The following is a 22,277-nucleotide window of genomic DNA, read 5'->3' on the forward strand; positions in this document are numbered from 1 at the left end:
CAGCTGCTTATTATTCAGAAAAGTAGTGGTAGTGTCTGTCTCTGCATAGAAAGATTACTTATAATTTATTTTTCAGTTGTACAGCTGAAATCAGCCTGTGGTTGTAGTAATGTATAAAGGAAGACTCCTTTTTCCCTGCGTTATGTTTGGCTGGAAATGACAAAGTAAGGAAAAGCAAAGGAAGGTGCAGGTTCCCGTAGAGATGAGTGGCATTGCTCAGTTCCAGAACTGACATTTCTTTGTATTCGTTTTGTGCTGTAGCTACATTCAATTCTGTGCATATTGAAAAAAGTTTTTAAAATTCTAGGAAAATATACGTACTTATTTTTGTTCTTATTCACTTGTTTTTTTTTTTTCTCTTGATATTTCCCTACCACTGAACTTTAGTCCTTACTGAATCCTCCTGCTCTTTCTTTTTGCATAAGCTGCTATAATTGACTGAAGTTCCTTCCCATCAACATGCCGGTGAGGTTTTCTTGCACTTCACTGCCTTGTTTTCAGCTTTTGAACTTTTATATTCTGTTTTGAAGTTTTTTCCTGCTGTTTTTATGTTCCCTATAAAAAACCCTGGAGGTTGATTCAGAAGAAAAAGTAAAATCTATTACAACTGTCACTAGATGTTTTACATTTGTAATAAGGAAAGGGTAGAATGCAAAGTAACACTGTTACTTCATCCCTATCTTATCCTTTTTGGTGAGAATGTGTGTGTACTCAGCAGTCACTTCTTTTTTAAGCCACCTTTAAAGACTAGACGGAATTTGATGAATTGATACGGATGAAAAAAGTCTGGTATGTGCACATTTTTGTTACTTTATTGTAAAATAGGGGGCTTTGTGTGTGTGTGTATTTATGTCTATTTTTAGTAAGTCAGAATTCTCTCTGTTCTTTGCTGTTGTGGGATCCTTTACTTTTTTGATCATTTGCTACATAAAACTCAGATTTTAATGGTTTTTTTTATCACTTTTGAAGTAACAGTACTGCTTTTTGGCAAGACAAAATAAACTTAAAAGACAGTTTATGCATATAGGCAGCTCAGGCCGATGTTTGAGATCTTAAATATGGTTTGGATGAGGGTGCACTGTGCAACTGTCATAAATATGAAAGTACACAAGCTACACTGTGATTGCTGATTGTGCGTGCTAGCATGAGGAAGAACCACAAAGTGGAATGCAAATATATACAGGATGGTGGAGAGTATGCGCAGGGGTTGGAGTGAATGATGCTTTACTCTTGAGGCCTGCCAACCAGAAAGAGATTTAAACACAGCCGAGATAGGAGAAGGAAGACAGTTCTGGAGGCGCTGCTGGTGTAAGCGTGTCTGAGGCTGGCAGCACCAGCCCTGCAGCTGGAAGGAGTGATCCCAGCTCCTCCCTGTACCAGTGTAGCTCTGTTGTTTTGTGCTGCTCTCTGTATTTATGAAGCCACACAGCGAGTGGCATTTGAGGGCTGATCTCGACTAAAAATAAACCACTCCCACACAAGAAAAGAGAAGTTATTTTTGCCAACGTTTAGGTGACAGGGTAGCTGCATGAATCCTTGATCCTGTCTGCAAAAGTGTGAGATGGCAGTAGGGCAGTGATGAGCACGAGGGCTCTGAGCTTCTTCCAGCTGCTGCTGTTGAAAGCACAGATGTGATGACATGCTCAGCCTTTTGTACTGCTCCGTTACACAAACACAAATGAGCAAAGATGTCACTTCACAAACATCTGAAGGAAAAGGTGCACAATAGGGCATACTGTTAAAAGCTCTGAACAAATGTATGTCTAAGACGAAAATAGAGTTTTGTTTTGCAGTCTGGTTGCAAATCTTAGGTGGTTTTGAATATGCTATGATTTTTAAGATGTCCTTATGTTTTGCAGGAACTTTCGTGTAAGCAATTATCTTTTGACTATTTTTACAAACTGAAATAAAGGGAGAGTTACTGGGCTGTACAAAGTCCATGGAACATTCTTCAGAATGAATTGAGAATCTCTCATACATAGGGAGTCTTGACCAAGAAAGTATTTCTCTTTTCATCCTTATTTCCGTGACCACCTGTTCATTATGTGAGATAAAAGTAGGCTTGGGATCTGTATTTCGTATTAGAAATGTCAAATACATCCCATTGTGAGTCAGTGACAATCTTTCATTAAACAAGGCAGCATAAATCAGAGAATGAACGATCTTGCAGTAGATAGCTTTGTCTGAAGTCCACTTTCCTCATTATAAAAACTTTTTAGCAGCTGAAGACTATTGATTTGCTGTGTGCCTGGTGCTGGTATAGCAGGTGTGCTGTAGCATTCTGGCTGATGAATTTGACATAGCTCTAAATTCAAAGTGTAAGTTTTGAACTTCCTGTGTAGCGTTTATCTAACAATTGATACCATTTGTGACATTCCCAGAGAGATTTGGGAGCAAGACCCTCCCCAGGGGCATTCAGTGCTTTGTATTCTCCATTGATTTGAAGAGCTGAGGTTATCTGATCATAAACCATGTCATGGGGTTTTGCTCAGATCTTTCAGTTTTTAAAAGAGAGCATTAAAAGATTACAAGAATTGAAAAAAACCACTGTCTGGAATTGTTAAAGCAGCCTTGTGAATTAAATTGTATGCTAATTAGAAATAAATAACACAACTATTCTAAAGGTGCTCAAGCTATATTTTTTTTTTCTTTATTTCTTTTACAGAGTCTGTCAGTTAGGGTATGACCAGTCTTTGTGAGTTGCCATAGACATTTATTTCCAGTGCTGCCTTTGAGTATATGGGAAATGGTATAATTTACATACCCAGATTTTTTAAAAGCCTTTTAATAAATTATACTGGCTAGAGGGCAATCTGGAGTCTCAGGAGTTGAAGCCCACTGAGGTAGCATCCTGCCCTGAGCATGCCTTCATCACTGTCTCTGGCAAGCATTTATTCATCTGCATCTCATCTCATAAAGTTTATTATGTTTTTTAATGGATTCTTATTTCGGCTTTTGCAACTGCTGTTCTGGTCACCAGCACATAAGCAGAGAGTACTAGATATGCCTGATAGTGGTGACACTAAAAAATACATTTACTTAAATATGTAGCTATTAAGATTATATGAACAATTTAAACATATTTCAAGGTCTTAAGCCGTAAGAAAATATTCTGTTGAAATGATTATATGTATAAGGCTGTGTGAGATCATTCTACAAGGAATGCTCTCTCTGTCTTTGCTCAAGAAATCGACAACATCCTAGGGATAATTTGAATTAAAAATAGTAAATACGTTAGGAATTTTTTTGTGGATTTGTGTCTGGATTTTATTATTTTTTTTGTCAAAGAGTAAGTTGCATGATGATTTGGATCTCTCACCACCCAGCCACGGTGTTTCCATCTTTACATGGAGGAATACAGGACGGATTGAGTATGCCTGAGTGGTACATTTAATCTTTTATTCTTTACACGAGGAGCCATGGAAGTTTCTCATGAGTATCATTCTTACTACTGGTTATTGGAGTATAAAAACCTGGGATCTGGTATTTTTAAACTCATAGTTCAAGGAACTCCCATGTGATACTAATTACTTTTCTCAATACTAACCCAGACTGAATTGCAGCTAGTGACCTGGAGAAGTAAGGTGTTGTATCCCATTGTTAGTCCTTTAAATAACCTGCAACAATGGGAATGGAGAGAGAGCATAGAAATACCCGGTTGAGAAAATCTAAAGCAATGACAGTTCATATTAACAGGCTAGGTAAAAACATGTACGGAATTCAATTTTTGTCGTTAAAAAGTCTTTGGAAGGAAGAATAATAATAAACATTGCTATGGTTTTTGGGTTTGGGTGGGTGTTTTTTGCGTTTGGGTTTTTTGTGTTTTTTTTTTTTTTTTTAATGAGGAAGTCAGAATCAGTATAATGAATATTTTCATTGAGCTCCATGGGGTTATTTTAGAATCACTCATAGCTATCTTTGCATTTTGAGGATGATCAAGGTTCAGTATTCTTAGCAAGGCATACTTTACTGCAAGTCGTTGAAGAATAGAACGCATAGTGCTTTTTAAAATGTAAAAACATTGAATGCTTATTGTATTCAAGACAAACTGAACATAGGAAAATAGGGCGCAAACCTTTTCCAAAGTAAAAATATGAGATGACATGTACCCCTTACTTCCTTCATTTTTTCTTCATGCTATATTCTCTTTTTTCAAGTATATGTCATAGTTTCTTTTGTAATTATTTTTCCATATATCTGTAATGATAAGTTACATTTGTGATCATGGCTGCTTCATGTATTTTCTGACTTTTTTCTGCTATTTTTTTTGTCTTTCCCTATTGGGTATACTTTGTGGTTTTGGTTGAGTTACTCTGGTTTCCTCTGCTCCCTGTAAAGCAAATTGTTTCAAAAAGAGGCATAAGAAGTAACACCCTGGTATTGTATCTTCTTTCTGTATTTTACCTGATTTTATAGCTGTCGTGGTTTAGCCTCAGATGGCAACAAAGAACCACGTGCCGCTCGCACGTGCCTTCCTAATACAGGAAGGATCGTAAGAAAAGGCAAGACTCTTGGGTTGGGACAAAGGCAGTTTAACAGAACAGCGAAGGGAACAGGCAAACAACAACACCACGGATAGGGGAATATACAAACGCGATTACGGAACCGCCGCTCCCCGCCGCTCGCCGACCGGCCGGACCCGGGACGCCCCAGCCCGCTTTTAAGCAGCAACTTCCTGCCCCCTCCCCCGGCAGCTCAGGGTGGGCGTGGCTCACATGGCATGGAATACCAGGAAAAGTTAACCCTATCCCCACCGGAACCAGGACAATAGCTTATATTAGCCAACGGAAGGAATTCTGCTTCAGGAGATTCTGCATGGAGATTTTCATTTTGCATTTAGTAGTCATTACTGTCACAATAAATGTAAATATAATTTTTGGGAAGTATATTTATGTTGATTTATATTTTCTCTGACTTTTTTTTTTTTCCCCTCCACAGATTAAATTTGACAGTGATGGTGTCTGTGTTTGCTGTGAAATGCAGCATCAAACATCAGGCTGCAGTAACTTGGGAGAAACGTTGAAACTGAACCCCCTGCAGGAGTGTAATGTTGTGAGGCTGACCCTAAAGGTGCGTTATGAGAAGAATTAACAGTTATTTCAGTTTTCAGTCGTGAGTACTTAGCAAGACAGAAGTGTGTGAGGAAAGGAGGAGTGGCTGGTGTTCTCTGTGTTCGTACACTCTTACATGCAAAAATAAATTATCTTCAGAATTTAGTGCATCTATGCATGAAAATGGTTTTATGTTACTGACTATCTGTATTTGTATAGGTAACTATTTTATTACAGATTATTTAAGAAGTTACAACTGGTTATGACTGATGCTGGTAGGTATAAGAACAGGTATCTTTCATGTTGCTGTTCACGAAAGCTAGAATCAAAGGTGGTGGTTGGTGTTGTTTAGTCATATTATGGTAGACTGCAAAGCAACACAACGTATTAGCAGAATGGTCAAGTATGTACTGCTAACAGAGAAGCAGTAGAAATTAGAGGTAGAAATTAAAACAATTTGATATGGCCCCAAAGGTAAGAGCTCTGCCTCGGGTTTTAATGAGGATGATAAAGGAGACTATGGAAGCAAAAACCTACTGGGTAGCAGGAATTCGGTAAGTGGAAAAGGCCCAACTTAATGTTGCTAGTCAAAAAAAATAAACTGCTACTTGGAATGCTGCTTTCAGGACTGTATTCGGTGGTGCAGTTTCAGTGAAATGTGTTAGAAGGCGTCAATGCAGGAAAACTTCTCAAAAAACATTCTTCAAAGTATGACAGATGCAAAAACGTGAACCTGTCGTACTGAAGAAGCTGTCTTGCTGATCCTATAAAAATAAAGATTGAGGAAGCATATGGTTGCTTGCTGTAAATATGTCAGTAGAGTAAACTTTAATGAGAGAGAAAAGAACTGTTTATCTTTGAGGACATTCTCAGCATATGAAGTGAGTAGAAGTGACATATGCTGGAAATCAGGGTAAGGTTTTTAACCAGTACAGCAGTAAGAATAGATGCACAAAATACAATTTCTTTTAAAACTTAACTCAGTCATTCCTAAGAGGAATTGATGACGTATCTGCTTGCACTAGCAGGGGACTGATTTAAACACAGGAGTTCCTATGAGCATAGTTTGAGTGCAGCTTTGATTAAGTATGCTCAGAATTTTTCATTTAAGCGAAGGTCGTTAGGAAAATAACATTTTCAGAAAGTTTCTTAAATCTTTTTCAGTATTATTGCTGCGTTAGCTTTCAGTTTGGCTTTGAGAACTCTGGATTCCTGGCTGTAAATTTAAGAATTTACTAAGCCCATAAGAAAAAACTTACTACAGTTACAACTATTACAGCTCATTATGTAATCAACTGACAGTGATAACGCTTGGCTTCTTCAATTGCAATTAACAACTACAATGTGATTTAATAAGAGAACAGATGTTTTAGTACTAAAAGCTCAATTGTGTTCATTTTTTGGGGAGCCAGAGGGAGAGAAAGTGTAGAGTACCAGAGTTACGATTATACACCTTTTATGTACAACATTATGTAGGTTTCATGCCCCTTCTTTTTATTAAGGGTGGGGTAGAATCTCCTGTTTCCAGTATGTCATCTGTGCTTTTTTGGTGGTAGCAGCTATGTGACCTGCATTGTCAACAGAACAATTGCACACGTATCGCCTGTCTGATCTTCTTCCCAGTCAGTCAAACAGGACAAGGAAAGATAACAGTGGCCACCAGTCCTGTGTATGCTAAATTGTGCCAGATCATGCCTTGCATGATATTGAGTGGGGGTTTTTATAGCTGCCTTGAAAAATTTCTAAATCTTTTTTTTTTTTAATTTGTTTTTGTCATCTCTGCTCTGAATCATCTCTTTATGCTCCTTTGTAAATCATTGTCTGTTTCTTCCTTTCAAACCCTGAATGAACTACCCAAACATTATAATGGGGACACCAGAAATACCACTGTGATAGCTATGATCACACTACCGCTAAAGGGCTACAGCCAAGATGCCAGAAGGAGCCCCTCTTGCCTGTTCCTTATGAGTCACCTCTTTTCAACAGCAGAATTCTCCCTTAAGTTGAATTCAGCTGCTGTGAAACTAGGCTTAGGGTTAGCCACTTTATCTGCTGAACATCATATCCCATACAGACAATATCAGTAAATCATGTGAATCAAGATGAATCCTTCAAAGAAACGCGTTTGTAAGGGTAATGCCTACCTCACTATTCGCTCTTGCCAATTGACTGTTAGGTCAACTTTCATGAGTGTGAACGATAATGGATTCATGTGAACTCTGCTTTAAGGAGATTTTGTGTTTATAATCAAAGATATATGATGATTTTACAAATGTAGGAGAGGATATTGTTATACAAGGAAATTTGCCTCACAACATTCCTTTTAATATATAATGATTTTTGAGACAATATTTTTTTATGGGATGAAATATTGGAAATCATTTGTCCTCTGTTATTTAAATTTTATACAGGCTTACTTTTGTCTTATGAACTTAATTGAAGAGGAAAAGACAACATTATTCTTACAGTAAAGAGATACATTTTTTGCTTATTAAATATTAAATTCGTTAAAGAAAAATGAGCTGAAGCACGAAGCTATAGCAAAATGTTTTATTTTATTGATTTATAGACTGCCTTACCTTACAATTAATTGAATCTTTCTGAACTTGGTATTTTAAAATCTTAAAAGGTCCATATGAAATCTCTTGGGTAAACATAAAAAGCTCATTATTTAAATACCTGAAAAACAGTCACTTGAGAGAAATTTTTTGCCAGAACCAATAGATTTTGTGCAAATAACACTTTGTAACTTTACCTTATCTCGTGCTTGGTAGAAATTGAATATTTTTTCCCTTTCTGAGAAGGAATTCAGGTGAGCTCATTTTGCTCTTACCTTCTGTCCAAAAAAAAAAAAAAAGAGGAGTGATTCTAATGCATAAAGTAGAAGTTTATGGCCAAAGATGCCAGGGGTTGTAGAGTACTTAGGGAACCGTGAAACAGGACAGGAACACAAAGCTGTTATGAGTAGGCTTGAATTAATTAAAGGACTGAAGCTCTACCAGAAAAGTTCTTAGAAGCTCAGAAATTGAAGAAGATGTAAAAGCAATGTATTACATAAAGCAGCCGGTTAATTTAGCCAAGGTGTTAGCAGCCATGTATTACTTTCTTGACTGTCTCTCAGTCACCTGATATTGTCGTGCAAGTTAGTTTTCAGGTAAAGCCAGAAAAAACGCAGGAGAGTGGATCTTTTTATACATACGCACACATATGTGTATAAATACCCACAGACCTGGTTATAAAACCGTATCATCTCTGGATTACATTGTTGATTATACTTTGGGTAACAGCCTAAGTCTTTTCCAAGATGACATCAAGACGAATGAGGTGGCTTTTTTTTAACAATGTTACCTCTAAGTGAGGCTAAAATGCTGACATAGTAGTCTGCACTGAGTGTGCTGGTTTGTAGATGCAATTTTAAGGAACTGAGTTTTTCTTATAATATTAAAGTACAAAGACTGGATTTTCCTCACAGCTTTCATCTCTGGAAAGTATTCCTTCTTTCTAAATGCAGAATATATTAGAGACGTGCATGCAACAAAGGTTATCTTCTTGAAATTTGTTTTGAGAGGATGAAGTTAGGTATTTAGAAGATTTAATTATTTTGTGATGCATTATTACCCCCTGATATTTGCATGTAAGAGGAGAATATTATGCTGGTTTGGTTTAGTAATAATCCAGTAGGGTATTTTTAATTACTTTAACAGCTTACACAGCTCAGAATACCTGCAGTCATGTATGCTAACTTATGACTTTGCTATTTAAATAATTGCTTTCTACTTTACTTGAAGTGCTTCTGTAGAATGGTTTTGTGACTATACAGGCTAGGGAAAAAGCTGATTCCCCCCTCTATTTTCAGCATAAACATTTGGTTTGGAGCTTCTAAAATTTAAGTAGAATATAAACAGTAAATGTCTTTTTCAGGTTACTGATTCCATTAATTAGTTTGTAAGCTAGGCATCATTATTAGGGATTTATGTAGCTTGGGGTTCTTGGAGTCTGCTGTGTGATTCTTTCCTTTCCCCTCCTTTGAATCCAAGTTTACTGTTACTGAATTTCCTGATGACCAAGCCGACCCATATGTTTAAATTTTTTTCCATTCAGAAGAACATGCTTTGGTTTACAAAACAGAGGCGGATGACTTGTAACATGTTTTTTAGAGTTGTGAGAACAGACTTTCCCGACTTGCTATATGACCAAATGCAAAATATTTAATTTGCCGAGTGACTTACCTAAAAGGCTTCATAATCTACTTAAAATTGGATAAAGCTCAGTGTAGAATAAGTAACTTCCTGTCAGTTTTTTAAATGCTGGAGTCATTTAATTTTCTTGACAGGTAACTGAATATATTTTCTATGTTCAGAGTGTACTTACCATACTAGATATCATCAAAAATAGAGCGGTTCAGTGTGGGATTTGTAGTCTGAATCGTTGAGCAACAACTGTTCCTAAGTTCTGGGTAGCAGTTGTGTAACAGACATAGTCTGCTCATCATTTTCCTTCCTCGTGAGTGTTTTTGTTCCTAGCTTAGGCAACATGTGAATCTGGCTGTGAACTTCTCTTGTGGCTGAAAAGCTGCCTCTCTGAGTGACTGCAACCCAATTATTACAGACTTGTCTAGTTATTTTATGGAACCTTAGTCTTTCAGGACTGTAACTGTAACAGATCTCCAGTACTAAATTTAACACGTAGACATCTGAGTTGGTGAGAGATAAGCAAAATCACATCGGTCAGAGATGACTGTTTTGAGTTTATTTTTCTTAAGTAGCAGCTGTGAACTGCTTCCTAAAAATATAGTAAATATTTTAGACCCATATAAAATCGTGTACTATTTTGTACTTTCATACCTTAAATCTATTTATGAAGCAATTGGCCATTTTTCCATTTACAGCCCAACGTGCATTTGAGACCCGTATGGTTCAGAATTGAGACTTTGTAGGTAAAGATGGTCTTCCTAGTATTAGAGCAGCTATTCTTTCTAGTGTTTTTCAGACATACCCAGTTAGAACAACTGAAATTATAATTTGAGTTAAAAGGATTGTTGTCCTTGAATTCACAAATAAAAGAGGTACACAGACACTCATTTCATGGGTGAAAAAGCTTTACTGCTCATTATCTCTTTTCAGGTTATAGTAGTATAAGAAATGAAGCACTGTAATTGAAGTCAATCAAGGAGAAAAGAAATCTCAGAATTGCGCAAGTGAAGCTGGTTTTAGCCCTTGATCGGTGTGGATGTTTAGATCCATGTGTTCAGGGCTACTGATTACAGAGTGTTCCTTTTACACATCAGCAAGCTTATTTTACTCCTTTTATTGTACATTGAGCTCTCAAAAGTGCAAAGAATTTAAGAGCCTCAAAGACTATGAACCTTTTATTTCCACAGGAAAACAATCTGTTGAGCCGGCAAAATGTGAGTGCGTTGTAAAGAGAGTTGCCAGTTTGATATTATTGCACAGGTTAAAACTCTTAAGAAGTACTGGGTTTGTGCTGTGTAACTTAGTCTTTTTGGTAATAAAGACGTAAGCAACACATTTCACAAAAAATAATAAATATTTTTAAATGTTGAAAATAAATGTGGAGACAATAAACATTGATCTGTTTCCTTCTAGAGCAAAATAAGTTTAAATACAGTTTCTCAATTCTCTGTAAGCAGTACAGCTGGATAATTTTCTATATAATATTTGACAGAAAGAATGAATATTTTGTTGTAATAGTGCTTCATCTGAGTGGTATATGTCTGTACTGAATATTAAATTCCTATTGTTCAATATTCATGCATGTAACTTAATTGACAGTACAGTTCACTGCTATGATATGAAGAAGTAAGGGAGTGATTAAATATTTACCAAAGTCTCCATTTGAGTTGAGTTGTGAAGATGTCCAGAGATTCTTGTTTTATTTTGGCTTACTTGATTTTTAATCTGTATTTAGTGGGAGTTAAGGAGTTATGGAGCTCCTGCAATAGTTTGGTAAAAGGAGATGGATTTAAGCGAGGCTATTGGTGTTTTTTCCCAAATAACAATTATCCTGAAGTGTATAATTTTATTGGGCTTATGCTAAAGTCTTTTGGCATGATCGTTGTAACTTGGCTTCGTTTCAAGGCCTTACAAAACAGTAGTTTGTGGTAGGTAGCTATATATCGAAAGGAAGTTTCAGAGAAACTTTCTGGTTTTTGGCTTGGTGCTTTATGCCTTTGATGAATAAAGTGTGTATGAACAAGATGAAATGCTCTCATTCCAGAGGTTAATGTGTCTTGCGGCTTTTTCATAGCTATGAGTTTGGAGATATTGCATATATGGAAGTAAAGTTCTTCAGGAATTCACCTTATTGCCTGGCTTTGTATGCAGGATTTTGTCAGTCAAGTCGTACTTCCCTTCCAAACCTGCAATTACATTGAGTTTTTGCTGTTAATGTTGAATGCATTGTATCAGTGCATGTATTACAGCTTGATTGCAGCTGTGGTTGACTAATACGGCTTTTCTACAGCTGGTTCTGGAAGGCAACTGATAGTAAAAATACATTCAGTTCTAACTTTGTTTCCTAAGATGAGGGAACTCTTTGGATATGGCTCACCATTAGAGCAAATTGGTAGCATTCCAGTTTTGGTTTATATTTGCTGTGATAGGAGGTACAAATTACGTTTTGAAGGCAAAATTGCAGAAGGGTAGATATACTTGCAGTGAGTGTTCTTTGGTTATAAAGGGCCCAGTTCTGCCACCTGTCTCGTCGTTAATGGGGGACTCGTGCCATTGTCATTTTTCATTTTAGATTCTATCTCATTCCAGAGATTTTCTTTGCTTCTGTCAGGTAATTGCATGTGCTAACAGCTGTTCTAAATTGCTTTGTTAAATGATTGTTTCTACAGTTGAGTTATCAAAGTGATAAATCAATCACCAATTTTTTCCTTATTCCAGTTTAATACCATCTGACTGCCTTATCATCCAGCAGTTTGATTGAAAACAAAGAAAATGAGTTTTTAAGGAAAATTGCTTTTTCAGTATATTACTGTATGGCTTTTTTTCCATATGATGTTCTCCCTGAGTTGTATCCTAAAATTGCATTTTTGGATTACAAAATATGAAAAGATATTTCAATTCAACATTCAGATTTTAAAAAATACTCAGATTTTTTAATACATCTCCTATTTTTATGTGTCTGTATGCTTTCGGGCATAGTCTGATTTAGAGAACACGCATTTTTATGTAGTCACTTTGCAGAAAAGTGGTGCGCTTGAAAATGTAGGTTGTATCTTCCTAAGATTCTGCAACAAAAAAGAAACAGGTGACGTTGGGGCAGTGCTGAGTGTGATTTGCTTTTATTTCATTTTTTGTAATTTATCTTAAATATTACCTGCTGGCAATCTTCACTTTGATAAAAATTGAGAGACAGTCACTTTCACCAGTGTCTCTTCCCTTCAGTCACTCGCAAATCACAAAAAATCCCTGCCGTTTACTTATCTCAGCAGTCACTTGCAAACTGATGGTGGAGAGAGAGATGAAAAAGAGTAAAGAGGGGGGAACAGTTTCAAGGGTTGAGCATGCCTAAAGGTGGTGAAGAGGGTTCAGCAGCTGAAGGCATTGAAGTTTCATAATGGTTTTTCATGTTGTCTGAGCTCACTGGTGTAACAGTGGTGAGGATCCTTGGATATTTAGGAACACACTTGGGGTTTTGAAGAGGATGGCATGTACCCTTTTTCCGCAAGGGATTTTGTATGTAGAAGCCAATGAAATAAGGAAGGAAGATAGATGTTTTCTGTGGGAGAGAAGCTTTATTTAGACAATTTTCCTATGCTTTGTCAAATTTCAGCTCCTGTCTGGAGGAAGGCTTCTCAGAGGGAGGTGGTTCCTTCCCGCTCCTTCCCTAGCACAGGCAGCAGCTGCAATTGGTAGAAAGTAAAATGAAGAATGGAAATACTGAAATACAACATGCAGATAATATTATTAACAACTTTCGCAGTCTGAATCTGTTCAACAGCTCTGGATCTAAAATGAGAAAATTATTTCCTATTCAGTTTCTTGGTAGATGGTGGATATATGTACTGACAACTTGGTAGTATTCAAGTGACAGACAACTGTGGTGTCTATTTTTACTGAATTTCAGTTAGCATTTCATCTTTATTTCTTAGAATAAAATTCTAATTAAGTAGCTCTGTTTCTAATTTATTCTTCCTAGAACACACCCCCTTTAAATAACATCCCAGATAATGGAATAGTTGTATTTTTTGTTGTAGTTTCAAATAAAGCTAACTTTTAATGAGGAGGAGGAGGATATTTGATGTTGTGCTTAACATAGTTCTACAGTCTTGAATATTATTCTCAATGCACATTGCTTACTTTTTGTAGTCTTGTGTCTGGTAGTAATCTGAATCTGAGAAATGTGATTACTCAGACAGTAATGGTTATTCAGGTCTATCGTTTTACTAAATTGTTAAATTTTTTTAAGTTGAATATGTTTTGCTCTCTAGGAAGTAAAAAGCAGGAATTCAATTACGTGACATTCTGCTATACGTGGTATTACAAGCGCAAGATACGCAGATGACTTTCTCCTGTAAGTCCAAATTCATAGAATAGAATCATAGAATCACAGAATGGTTAGAGTTGGAAGGGATCTTACTTTACTAGATACTATTATGTAGGGAGCAAAAGAAAAAGCGTGTTTTTAAGTTGACTTCTGGTGTTTTTTCTGTAAACTTAAAGCTTCTTGAAGGTTTGCAAGATAGCAATATCGTTATTTTCTCCATTACTTGCTAGAGAAATGTAGTTAGCAAAGTATTGTGTAAATTACCCTTATTTGCAATGATTATAGCTTGGGCAGCTTACATTCATCAGCTAAAGTCTGAAAGCAGTTCCATCAAAGAGAAGTAACCGTGTGTTGAGGGATCAAACAGCATGTAGGATGCCCAAAAAAAGCATTGGGGATCCCTTTCCGGGGCCATGGTTGAGAATTTTGAATGAATTGCTGGAGAGAGACTGTTACTGCAGGGCTGGATTTGGCTGAGTCAGTGCTTGATAGAACACAGCAGTGCAAACCATGATTTCCCTCTGCTTTAGATGTTCAGGGCTTCCAGACAGAACTTCGGGGTTTTTAATTGCAGTTTAGGCAACCTGTTCTCGGAGTCTTTTTATCTTTCTAAAGAGTTGGCCTGGTTTTAGCGGCAGTTACAGGTCTCTCATTCGTGTGCCATCCGCAAAAAACTCAGTATGGGACCTCTGCCAGGTCATACTTCTGTAATTCTGGAAACATGCAAAAAGCAAAAGAAACAGTTACATACTTTTAGGTATACCTATTCTGTTTGAATAGCCAGGAGCGCTTGTTTTTGTACCTGAAAGCACTGGGAGACCTAACTTCTGAATTAATTGGATGTTTCTAGGCAGCAAGGTCTTTTCTGTAGCTAAGCTGCTTGGGGAGGTGTGGAGTTCATGTAGTTGTGGCATCAGAAAAACAATACCAATGTTAAATCTGGAACATGTTAAACCATTTCTCACAAACAGCTTAGAAAATTCAGATTTTCTACAAACTGCTAACAACACATCCCATAAGGCTGTCTTCCAGTCTAACAAGTAGGCATAGACCCAAAGGGGAGGTATTTCAGCTTAATTAGACTTAATGCATGTAAACAAGAGGGAGGAGCCAAGGAATATATCTTCTGTTTCTGTTCAGCCGCCCCTAACATAAATAGTTCTGTGATATATTGCTGCATATTAGATCTGACTGAGAGCTCCAAATTTGTTTTTTGTTGAAGTTCAAAATGAAATTAAATGTATGTGTAGTGTCAAAATGGCATTTTTTGCTGAGACATTTCTACTAGCTCTATTATAGACCTTACTACTTTCAGACTAGGGAAATGTTCAGTTTGAGCTAAGGTTTGAAAGACTTGCTTCTTTTTTTTACGTAAAATGAAACTAAAATGGTCTATTCTATACTCACATTATGGTATTATTAGTTAATATTCAGTTTTCACTAGATAGTTTTCAGTTATTATGCTGCAGAAAGCACAGCAAAAGAAGAGAGCGCACACATGCAAAAGTAGCTTTTGAAAGCTAGCTGATAAATATTTAAGAGCGTCTACCAGATTAATGCGCAACCCCTCAATAGGAGATAAATAGGTTCGTTTAGCCCTCATTTTAAGGCTTTAAAGCTCATACAGTGATTTTTGCCTCTCTTGATGTCCAGAGTTCTATCACTAACATTTCATAGAATTCTTTAGCTAAACCATGTTCAATCTTAGAAATGGTATAAACAATTTCTGCCTTCTGCTTGAGATAGCACTTTGTGCTATCTCAAACTTTGTCCAAATTACTCGTTAATTGTTGTATTTCTTCTTTCATTTATAACCCTAATTTCTCCAAATATCTCAATGACTTCTCTACAGTTAAAGGATCAGCCTATTCTCTTTGCTTACAGCATGTTTCAGAAGAATTCTACCAATAGGAGACGAAAAGCCAGTCAACACACACACCATTTAACCTGGACAACACACCTCCTTTTCTTGCAGTCTGCTTCTCAGTTTGTTGTGATTTATGTGATTTACCGGACATCACTTACAATTTTGTCTAGGCAGAATCAGTTTGATAAAAATTGCTTTATTGAATTTAGTAGGTACTCGAGTTTGCCGCCAGTGTGCACTTGTGGGGCTCAATATATCTGAAAACAATTTGTTTATAATATTGTCTCTCTGAGAAATGTTGACATGGGATGACTATTCCACAAAGGGCTAAATCCCAATGTCCCCATCTTCTATTCCACGCAGTGCCATATTTTTATGCAATTCATATAATACAGCTTTCAACATTTTGGTAGGTTAAGAGGTTGGTGCTCCAGAGTCTTTGTATGGCTGAAGAATTACATTAATTTTGATCTTATACTCTGCTGTCATTTTGAAGATCTCCAGCTGAGGTGTTTTACAAAACCACATTTTTTTTTTGTGACAAGCATCGTTTCCTTCTGAGTCAGTTTTGAACTCTGAGGGATGTAAAAGTTTGCTTATTTCAAGAATTTACAGGATCGTTAACGCTGGCTGTTACTATCATGAAGGAGAAAGCATTAGGAAGTAGAGGAGAGTTTCTATGAGAAGGCAATCCCTATTGAAGATGGGGTAAACTCCCAATAGATATAAAGGAAAGGTTTAGTTTTCATATACTTTTTGCTTTGTGATTGTTTATTTTGGAAAACGTGTTTTTTTAAAGCTTTTATTGCAAAGTATTATGTTAATTGTGCTAATAAAGGCAGAACTTTGAGGTACAGTAGCACAGAAACAATATTGAAAGAGTAATACTGAAAACAGCTTAACTCAATAAAATAATAAGGAAAAATAGATATTCTTAAGTAAAACATGTGGTTGATAGCCTGAAGAAGATAAAGAATGCACAAGTAACGTTTGTTGGGACCACAGTATAAGTCAAAGGTGTTCTTTACCAAGGCTTACAAGTGGAAAGCAGGACACACAGGATCTCAGTCTCTTTTTGTGCTGCTGTTAATTAATTGCATCTCTAGGGATTTACTTGCCTGTTTACCTCCATTTGAATGCACTAAGTGGATCTATAAGACTTTGTATTTGAATGAGTCCTAACACACCTTGCGTATGTGTTGGAGATTGGCCCTTCCAGTATTTTGCTGCTGATGCTGTTGATTCCCCTGGGTGAGGGGCTGGCCAAGAAGACAGAAAACTACTCGCCAGATCAGCAAGACCAAATCTGGCTCAGTGTAGGTTATTAAATGACTACAACTTGTTGACCCATTTAATGTCTGCCTGGTTCCCATGGCTGGCATTTTCCTCTTCAATTGAAGGTCACTCGAATCACAGTGGCAATTACAGAGGCAGGAGTAAATCCGCACCTTTCTATTATTTTTTTCAGTACTTTTGGAAAAAATCAAGCAATGCATTGATTTTGTGGCATGGAAGTTATTCTATGTGCTGGCACTGTCTGAAATACTTTTTTAAACTTAGATCCTACAGAGTATTCTTTACACAGTGAGTGTTTTTACTCATGGTATATTAACAATTTTGAGTTCGTTTTTCATCTGTTCTCTGGGAAACTTTTTCTCAAATGCTTTTACAGGCTGTTCAGAATACTAACTGAGCCTCGTAATTGTCACAAGTACAACAGCTATGCAATTGCTGTAGAAGGATTGTAGTAGTTTTGAAATGTCTCCAGCATGCTAAATCAGTGTTCCATTTTGCTGGCTCTTGGGAAAGTAAATAAAAATCCAGTGATTGGAAGAGATGGATGCTTTTTTTTTTAATTATACCTTTGGAATAAAAATGTTTCGGTTTTAATTCAAATGTTTCTTTTGTTTTATTCTACTTAGTAAAAAAAAATACTTTCTGTTCTATTTTTACAATTTTGGGTGTTTTTTTAAAAACAGTGTGGCCATATGCACTTATTTTGTCAGCTCAAGGCGAAATGCCTGGATGTAGTTGCTGCTTTTCTCTCCTATCTAAAATGGTTTCTGATGTATAGAGTGCCTGACACATGATAAAATTCTCTATTTCATACTAGAGTTTCTGTTGAATTTTTTAACACACAACCCTAAGTTGTAAATTTCAACTCCTGAAAGCAATGAGATTTCTGTATGTTATTTTTTTTTTTTAATCAGTAGTCTGTTTCATAGTTATCTTTCTTGTGATAGCCGTAGCTTGGAGTCCACTGTGAAAGCAGTAATTTGTCTTTTCTTTCAGGGAACTGGAAAACTTGAAATATCAATATTTCTGAGGAAATCTCTAGTAACAAATGTATTGTGGGAAGTGGGGAAGGGAAGGGGTTTGTTTCTGTTATTGTTCCCTTTGCAGAACGGTTTAAAGAAATTATTAGGAGCTGAATGAGTTCTACATAGTTAATTGAGACCACATCAATTGATAGCAGTTGACAGTGTTTACTTTCAAATTACTAAAAATGTTTCCTGTCCTTTGTGTCCCTGAGAACAGAGATGATATTCTGATGGCTGTCTTTTCACAGGACCTGTTGTTCAGTGTGTGCGCTCTCAATGTCATCTCCACCATTGTCTGTGCTTTGGCAACAGCAATGTGTTGCATGCAGATGGTTTCTTCTGATCTTCTGCAAATGGTGAGTACGTTTCAGTGACAACACAGGATATTGTCCAACGTAACATATTCTCCTTATCTGTGTATACTCATTTGTACCTACTCTTTGCTTATAAACTGAGGCCTATTTGTGTGTCTTTGTGTGGTGTTAGAAGGTGTGCGTACACGGGGGTATTTTTTTATCCGCATGCAGATATATAAATATAGCATACAGATGTATGCAGTATGAATAGCTGCTGTGTTTAAAATGTTTGCATATTATATTAGAGAGTTATAATTAGGATTTTGCAATTGGGAGTATGTTATCTTTGTTAATGAGGTTCAGTTATACATGCACGTTAAATTTTCTGTCATTATATGTTTATTATCTTCGCTTTCCACACTATCCAGAGCAATTACTTAGCTTTGAGATACTATTTTTCACTGCTTTTCTGGAATGAGAACTCTGGAGTATCAGAACTATGATTTTAAAACTGGAACTTTTCACAGTCCTGTGCCAATAGCAGTGTTTTCATGAGGAAAACATGTTCAGCTTCAGAGTAGTGCTTGTGTTTAAAACAAGAGGGAAAAGGATCATTTGTCTTCTGCATAGCCAGCTGTGTTACAGGCTGCTGTCTTGTTTGGGTTGGACAAAGACAGCTTTCCTGTCCCAAATGAGCACTGTGATTCTCAAGGTTTTAACGTAAGTTGAAACAACAAATTAAAAAAAATAAAATCCTTTGTTATTTTGCGGGCCAGGTATACTGTTTCTTAACCCAGCTCTATTACTGGATAATCGGGGAAATTATTCTCTGTTTAAAAGAGAGCGCACAAACCTAGTACCAGTCATTTGTAAATCTCTCATATTTTAAAAGTTTGCATAGTTAGAACACTGGCCCAGCAAGTTAGCTGCAAACCATTTAAGCAACAGAGAGATGTTGTATAACCTGCCATGCAGGCATGTGGTTGATGTAAAAATGAATAAATAAATAAAAATACACTAGCTGCCATGGATATTGATTTGAGTTTAAGTGCATGAATTACAGAGATACAGCTGTTCTTTCTAGATAAGTGTTCCAGTCACTGGGTTACAAACTGAAAGAACCTCTTCAATGTGTGATATGGTGCTCACTTCACATAGTAACAGATACAGTAAGTTAGGCACATACATCTACATAATGCCTACAAATGCATTTTTTCATATAGCACTCTGTGTTGATATTGTGCATGCTTGTAGAAGCTTGTGAACAGCGCTTATTTAATAACTTTGGTTTGGATGTCAATTTACAAAAATTACAATTTTTCTGATGACACATTGTATTTTAAACGTTAAAGGATTTTTATCATATTGTGGGTATTCTTTCTTTTCATACACCCCCCCACCCCCCATGGTATTTGCCACAAGAATGCCCATTGACTAAAGATCTTTTTCACCTTGCAGTGATGACAGGGAGGTGAAGTGATCATCACACCTGGAAAAGATCTGTCTGCCTAGTGTAACAGTGGTAGCAGTGATCCATAAGCGTAACCATAAATATTCCAGGAATCTTAACCTACACTTAATTTTACAGTATTTAGCAGTGTAAGAGGAGTAAAAATGTATAGATGGCAATGAACCAAGAACAATATTAAAGTGCTTCTGACGAGCATGTGCAAGAAGCAGTAATCTCAATAGGAAGTCAAATACCTTAAGAGCACATAATTTTTCTCTCCGCCACTTCAGTCTTTGCCTCTTCGCTAAAGTTCATTTTTCCCACCTGGCGATGCTGCCAGTATGTTAGTCTCTTTTTCCTTGCTATGCTTTGTGCTTCCAGCTTTCTGTCTTCCGGCTTAGTTGTCTGTTCTCACACCCTTTCAGCTCCATTGACAAGAGTTTTCTTCCCTCTCCACAGAAGCAGGGAGTTATATCTTTGTGCTCAATCCCAGTCTTTTCTTGTTTGTCCTCAAGCTTCTCCCTTTCTTTTTTCAGGTTGCTGAGCCAGATTCCAACCAGGCCTAAGTGAGCGTAACTTCCCTGGGGCTACGCTGACTTAGACCACCTGAACTCTGACCTGAAGATTTCTTTTTTTTTTTCCTCTGTTTTCAGTCTATTGTCCCATGATCTGCAGTTCCCTTTCGCTCTACTGCATCCAGAAATCTGATTTACTTACTTTTTTTCTTGGTTGTTAATGCTTGATTTGTGCTTTTTCTTTTTCCTTTTCACTGAGGTATGCATCTTCTCTTAGCAGGGTTGTACCATGCTGGCAGTTTAAGATAGAAGCAGCAAGAGAGACCACCCCTCTTAGATGAAAGGATTTTAATTATTGTGCTGATTCTTTTACTCTGTTCTTATAGTATTCAAGACCTATGTAGGCTCTCCTGTAGAAAGAAAAGGCATGAAAATATAGTTCCTAGCGAGCGAAAGCCTCATGCAATAGGGAAGATCCTCCTGCAATATCATTAGGTTATCATTAGGTCATAGTTTTTGTGATTCATGTGCTGTGTTAGTGTTCTTGTCCCTGAAATTTATCAGTTAGAATGATGAATTTTTGCAACTTCCAAATACTTTCAAGTTTTCTTCTGGCATGAAGCTGTTCTATGTGCTTCAGGTTTTATTGCCTAGCAACATAGAGCTGGTCCATAATACAGTCTCAAGAAAGTCTGCATCAGTGTTTCACAAGTTTCTGCTTTAGTGGTAACTTCTGCATACAGTGAGTATCTAATTCGTACAAGCAAACTGACAGTATTTTGTTGGGAACTGCTACCTTCTGATGTACCGATTTTTTAGTAAAAATGCCTCGAAAAATATAAGCACAAGCTGTCTGATAGTAAGCATGGATTAAATTTCCCAAAGAATTTGAAGGGGGTTTTTAGGTTAAAAGTAATCCCACCAAACAAACATTTGGCTTCAAGCGTTAAGGAAAAAAACAAACTGGAAAATATTGCAAACTATTTTTATTGCATTATATTTTAGTTTCCTTTAGTTTTTACTTTTGTACTGTTGTATGGGACACAAAAACACATTTTTCTAGGTTCTTCCTTTTTTGAGTTGAGTGTTCCAGAAAGTACCCCAGATTTTTCACCTCACTTTCACCGTTCTCACCCTGTTATGCCTACGCAGTTGCTCAGGGGGAAAAAAAAAAATCTAGCAATTATACTAAAGCTGCAAGAGTAAATGATAGCATAGTTAAAGATTGAAATAGCCTGTGTTATGTGTTTCAGTGCTTTAGACAGTGTAAGGCTGCACTCCATTGCAGGACTTCTCAGAATTGTTCTTTCTGTGTACACACCCCTCCAGCAGATAAATGTGAATCAAATCAGACTATATCAAGGTTCTGTAATGTGAAGAAACATCTCTTAATAACCAAGCTGTCACTTCCATGATATTTCATTTGTTGCCTAAGGCAGTTTCAGTTTGCATCTTGTCTGATGAATGGCCACTGCAAAATCTCACCCCATTTTCTTCAAAAGGTAGCTGCCTGAATTAAGCAAAGAAATACAAGAAACGATGCCCACCATGGGCAAGCTAAAGCATGAAGTACACCTATTCCAGTCCTCCTTCAACTCCAAATATGTTTATACAGTACATACCCTAGAAGTACTGGCACTGATGTCATTCAGTGTATTCTGATTTTATCACCATCTCTGTTAGAAACAGTTCTTCATGTTATGTGATATCTAAAACAATCTGTTATTTTGTAAAGGAAATAAGGTAATGATGACACGTGCAAGCTGTAACATTTAATTACTGTTTTCATCAGCCATAATGATAATTCAGCATGTCATTAACTTAATAGGCTATGGTTAATATTTCTACTCAAACACCTCAAACAAAGCATGTCTGTGTGAGGATAGTATCTTGCTGGCATTGTTTAACCCCTTATGCCGGTGAAATAGTAATCAAAAAAACCCTTCAGGATGAAGCTTCGCATTAAGTGAGAATTGATATTAAGTTATTACATAATTTTTATTATTAAACCTGATTATATCAAAACCTAAATATTTACTTTTTTTGGCAATAAGCTCACTTAAGTGTATTGTGAAGCCCAGATGACAGTCCTTTTAGAAATACACGTTGTGAATGACGTACATCCATAGAAACATCCTAAATGTAAATACGGTTGGATAAATATTTCCCTCACCCACACCACAAATGAAAAGGTAAAATAGAAACTTTTGGTGTAGGAAAGCTTCTGATATTTTTAGAAAATGTACCATTTTCCATTTCA

General features: G+C 36.7%; 1 protein-coding gene across 5 annotated transcripts in view; it reads left to right on the forward strand.

Annotated features, from left to right (window-relative positions):
* ENTREP2 (endosomal transmembrane epsin interactor 2) overlaps positions 1–22,277 on the forward strand; it is a 154,356-nt gene that overhangs the window by 92,006 nt on the left and 40,073 nt on the right. For all 5 annotated transcript variants that reach the window (XR_012588992.1, XM_074600449.1, XM_074600448.1 and 2 more), the window contains exons 4-5: positions 4,939–5,070; positions 18,005–18,112. Coding sequence is in view for 4 of the 5 variants with exons in the window: in XM_074600449.1 (XP_074456550.1) it covers positions 4,939–5,070; positions 18,005–18,112 (240 nt within the window). In the remaining variant the exon portion in view is untranslated. The remainder of the gene's footprint in view (positions 1–4,938; positions 5,071–18,004; positions 18,113–22,277) is intronic.

This window comes from Larus michahellis, chromosome 9 (assembly GCF_964199755.1).
Source record: "Larus michahellis chromosome 9, bLarMic1.1, whole genome shotgun sequence".
In the NCBI taxonomy this organism is placed as follows: domain Eukaryota; kingdom Metazoa; phylum Chordata; class Aves; order Charadriiformes; family Laridae; genus Larus; species Larus michahellis.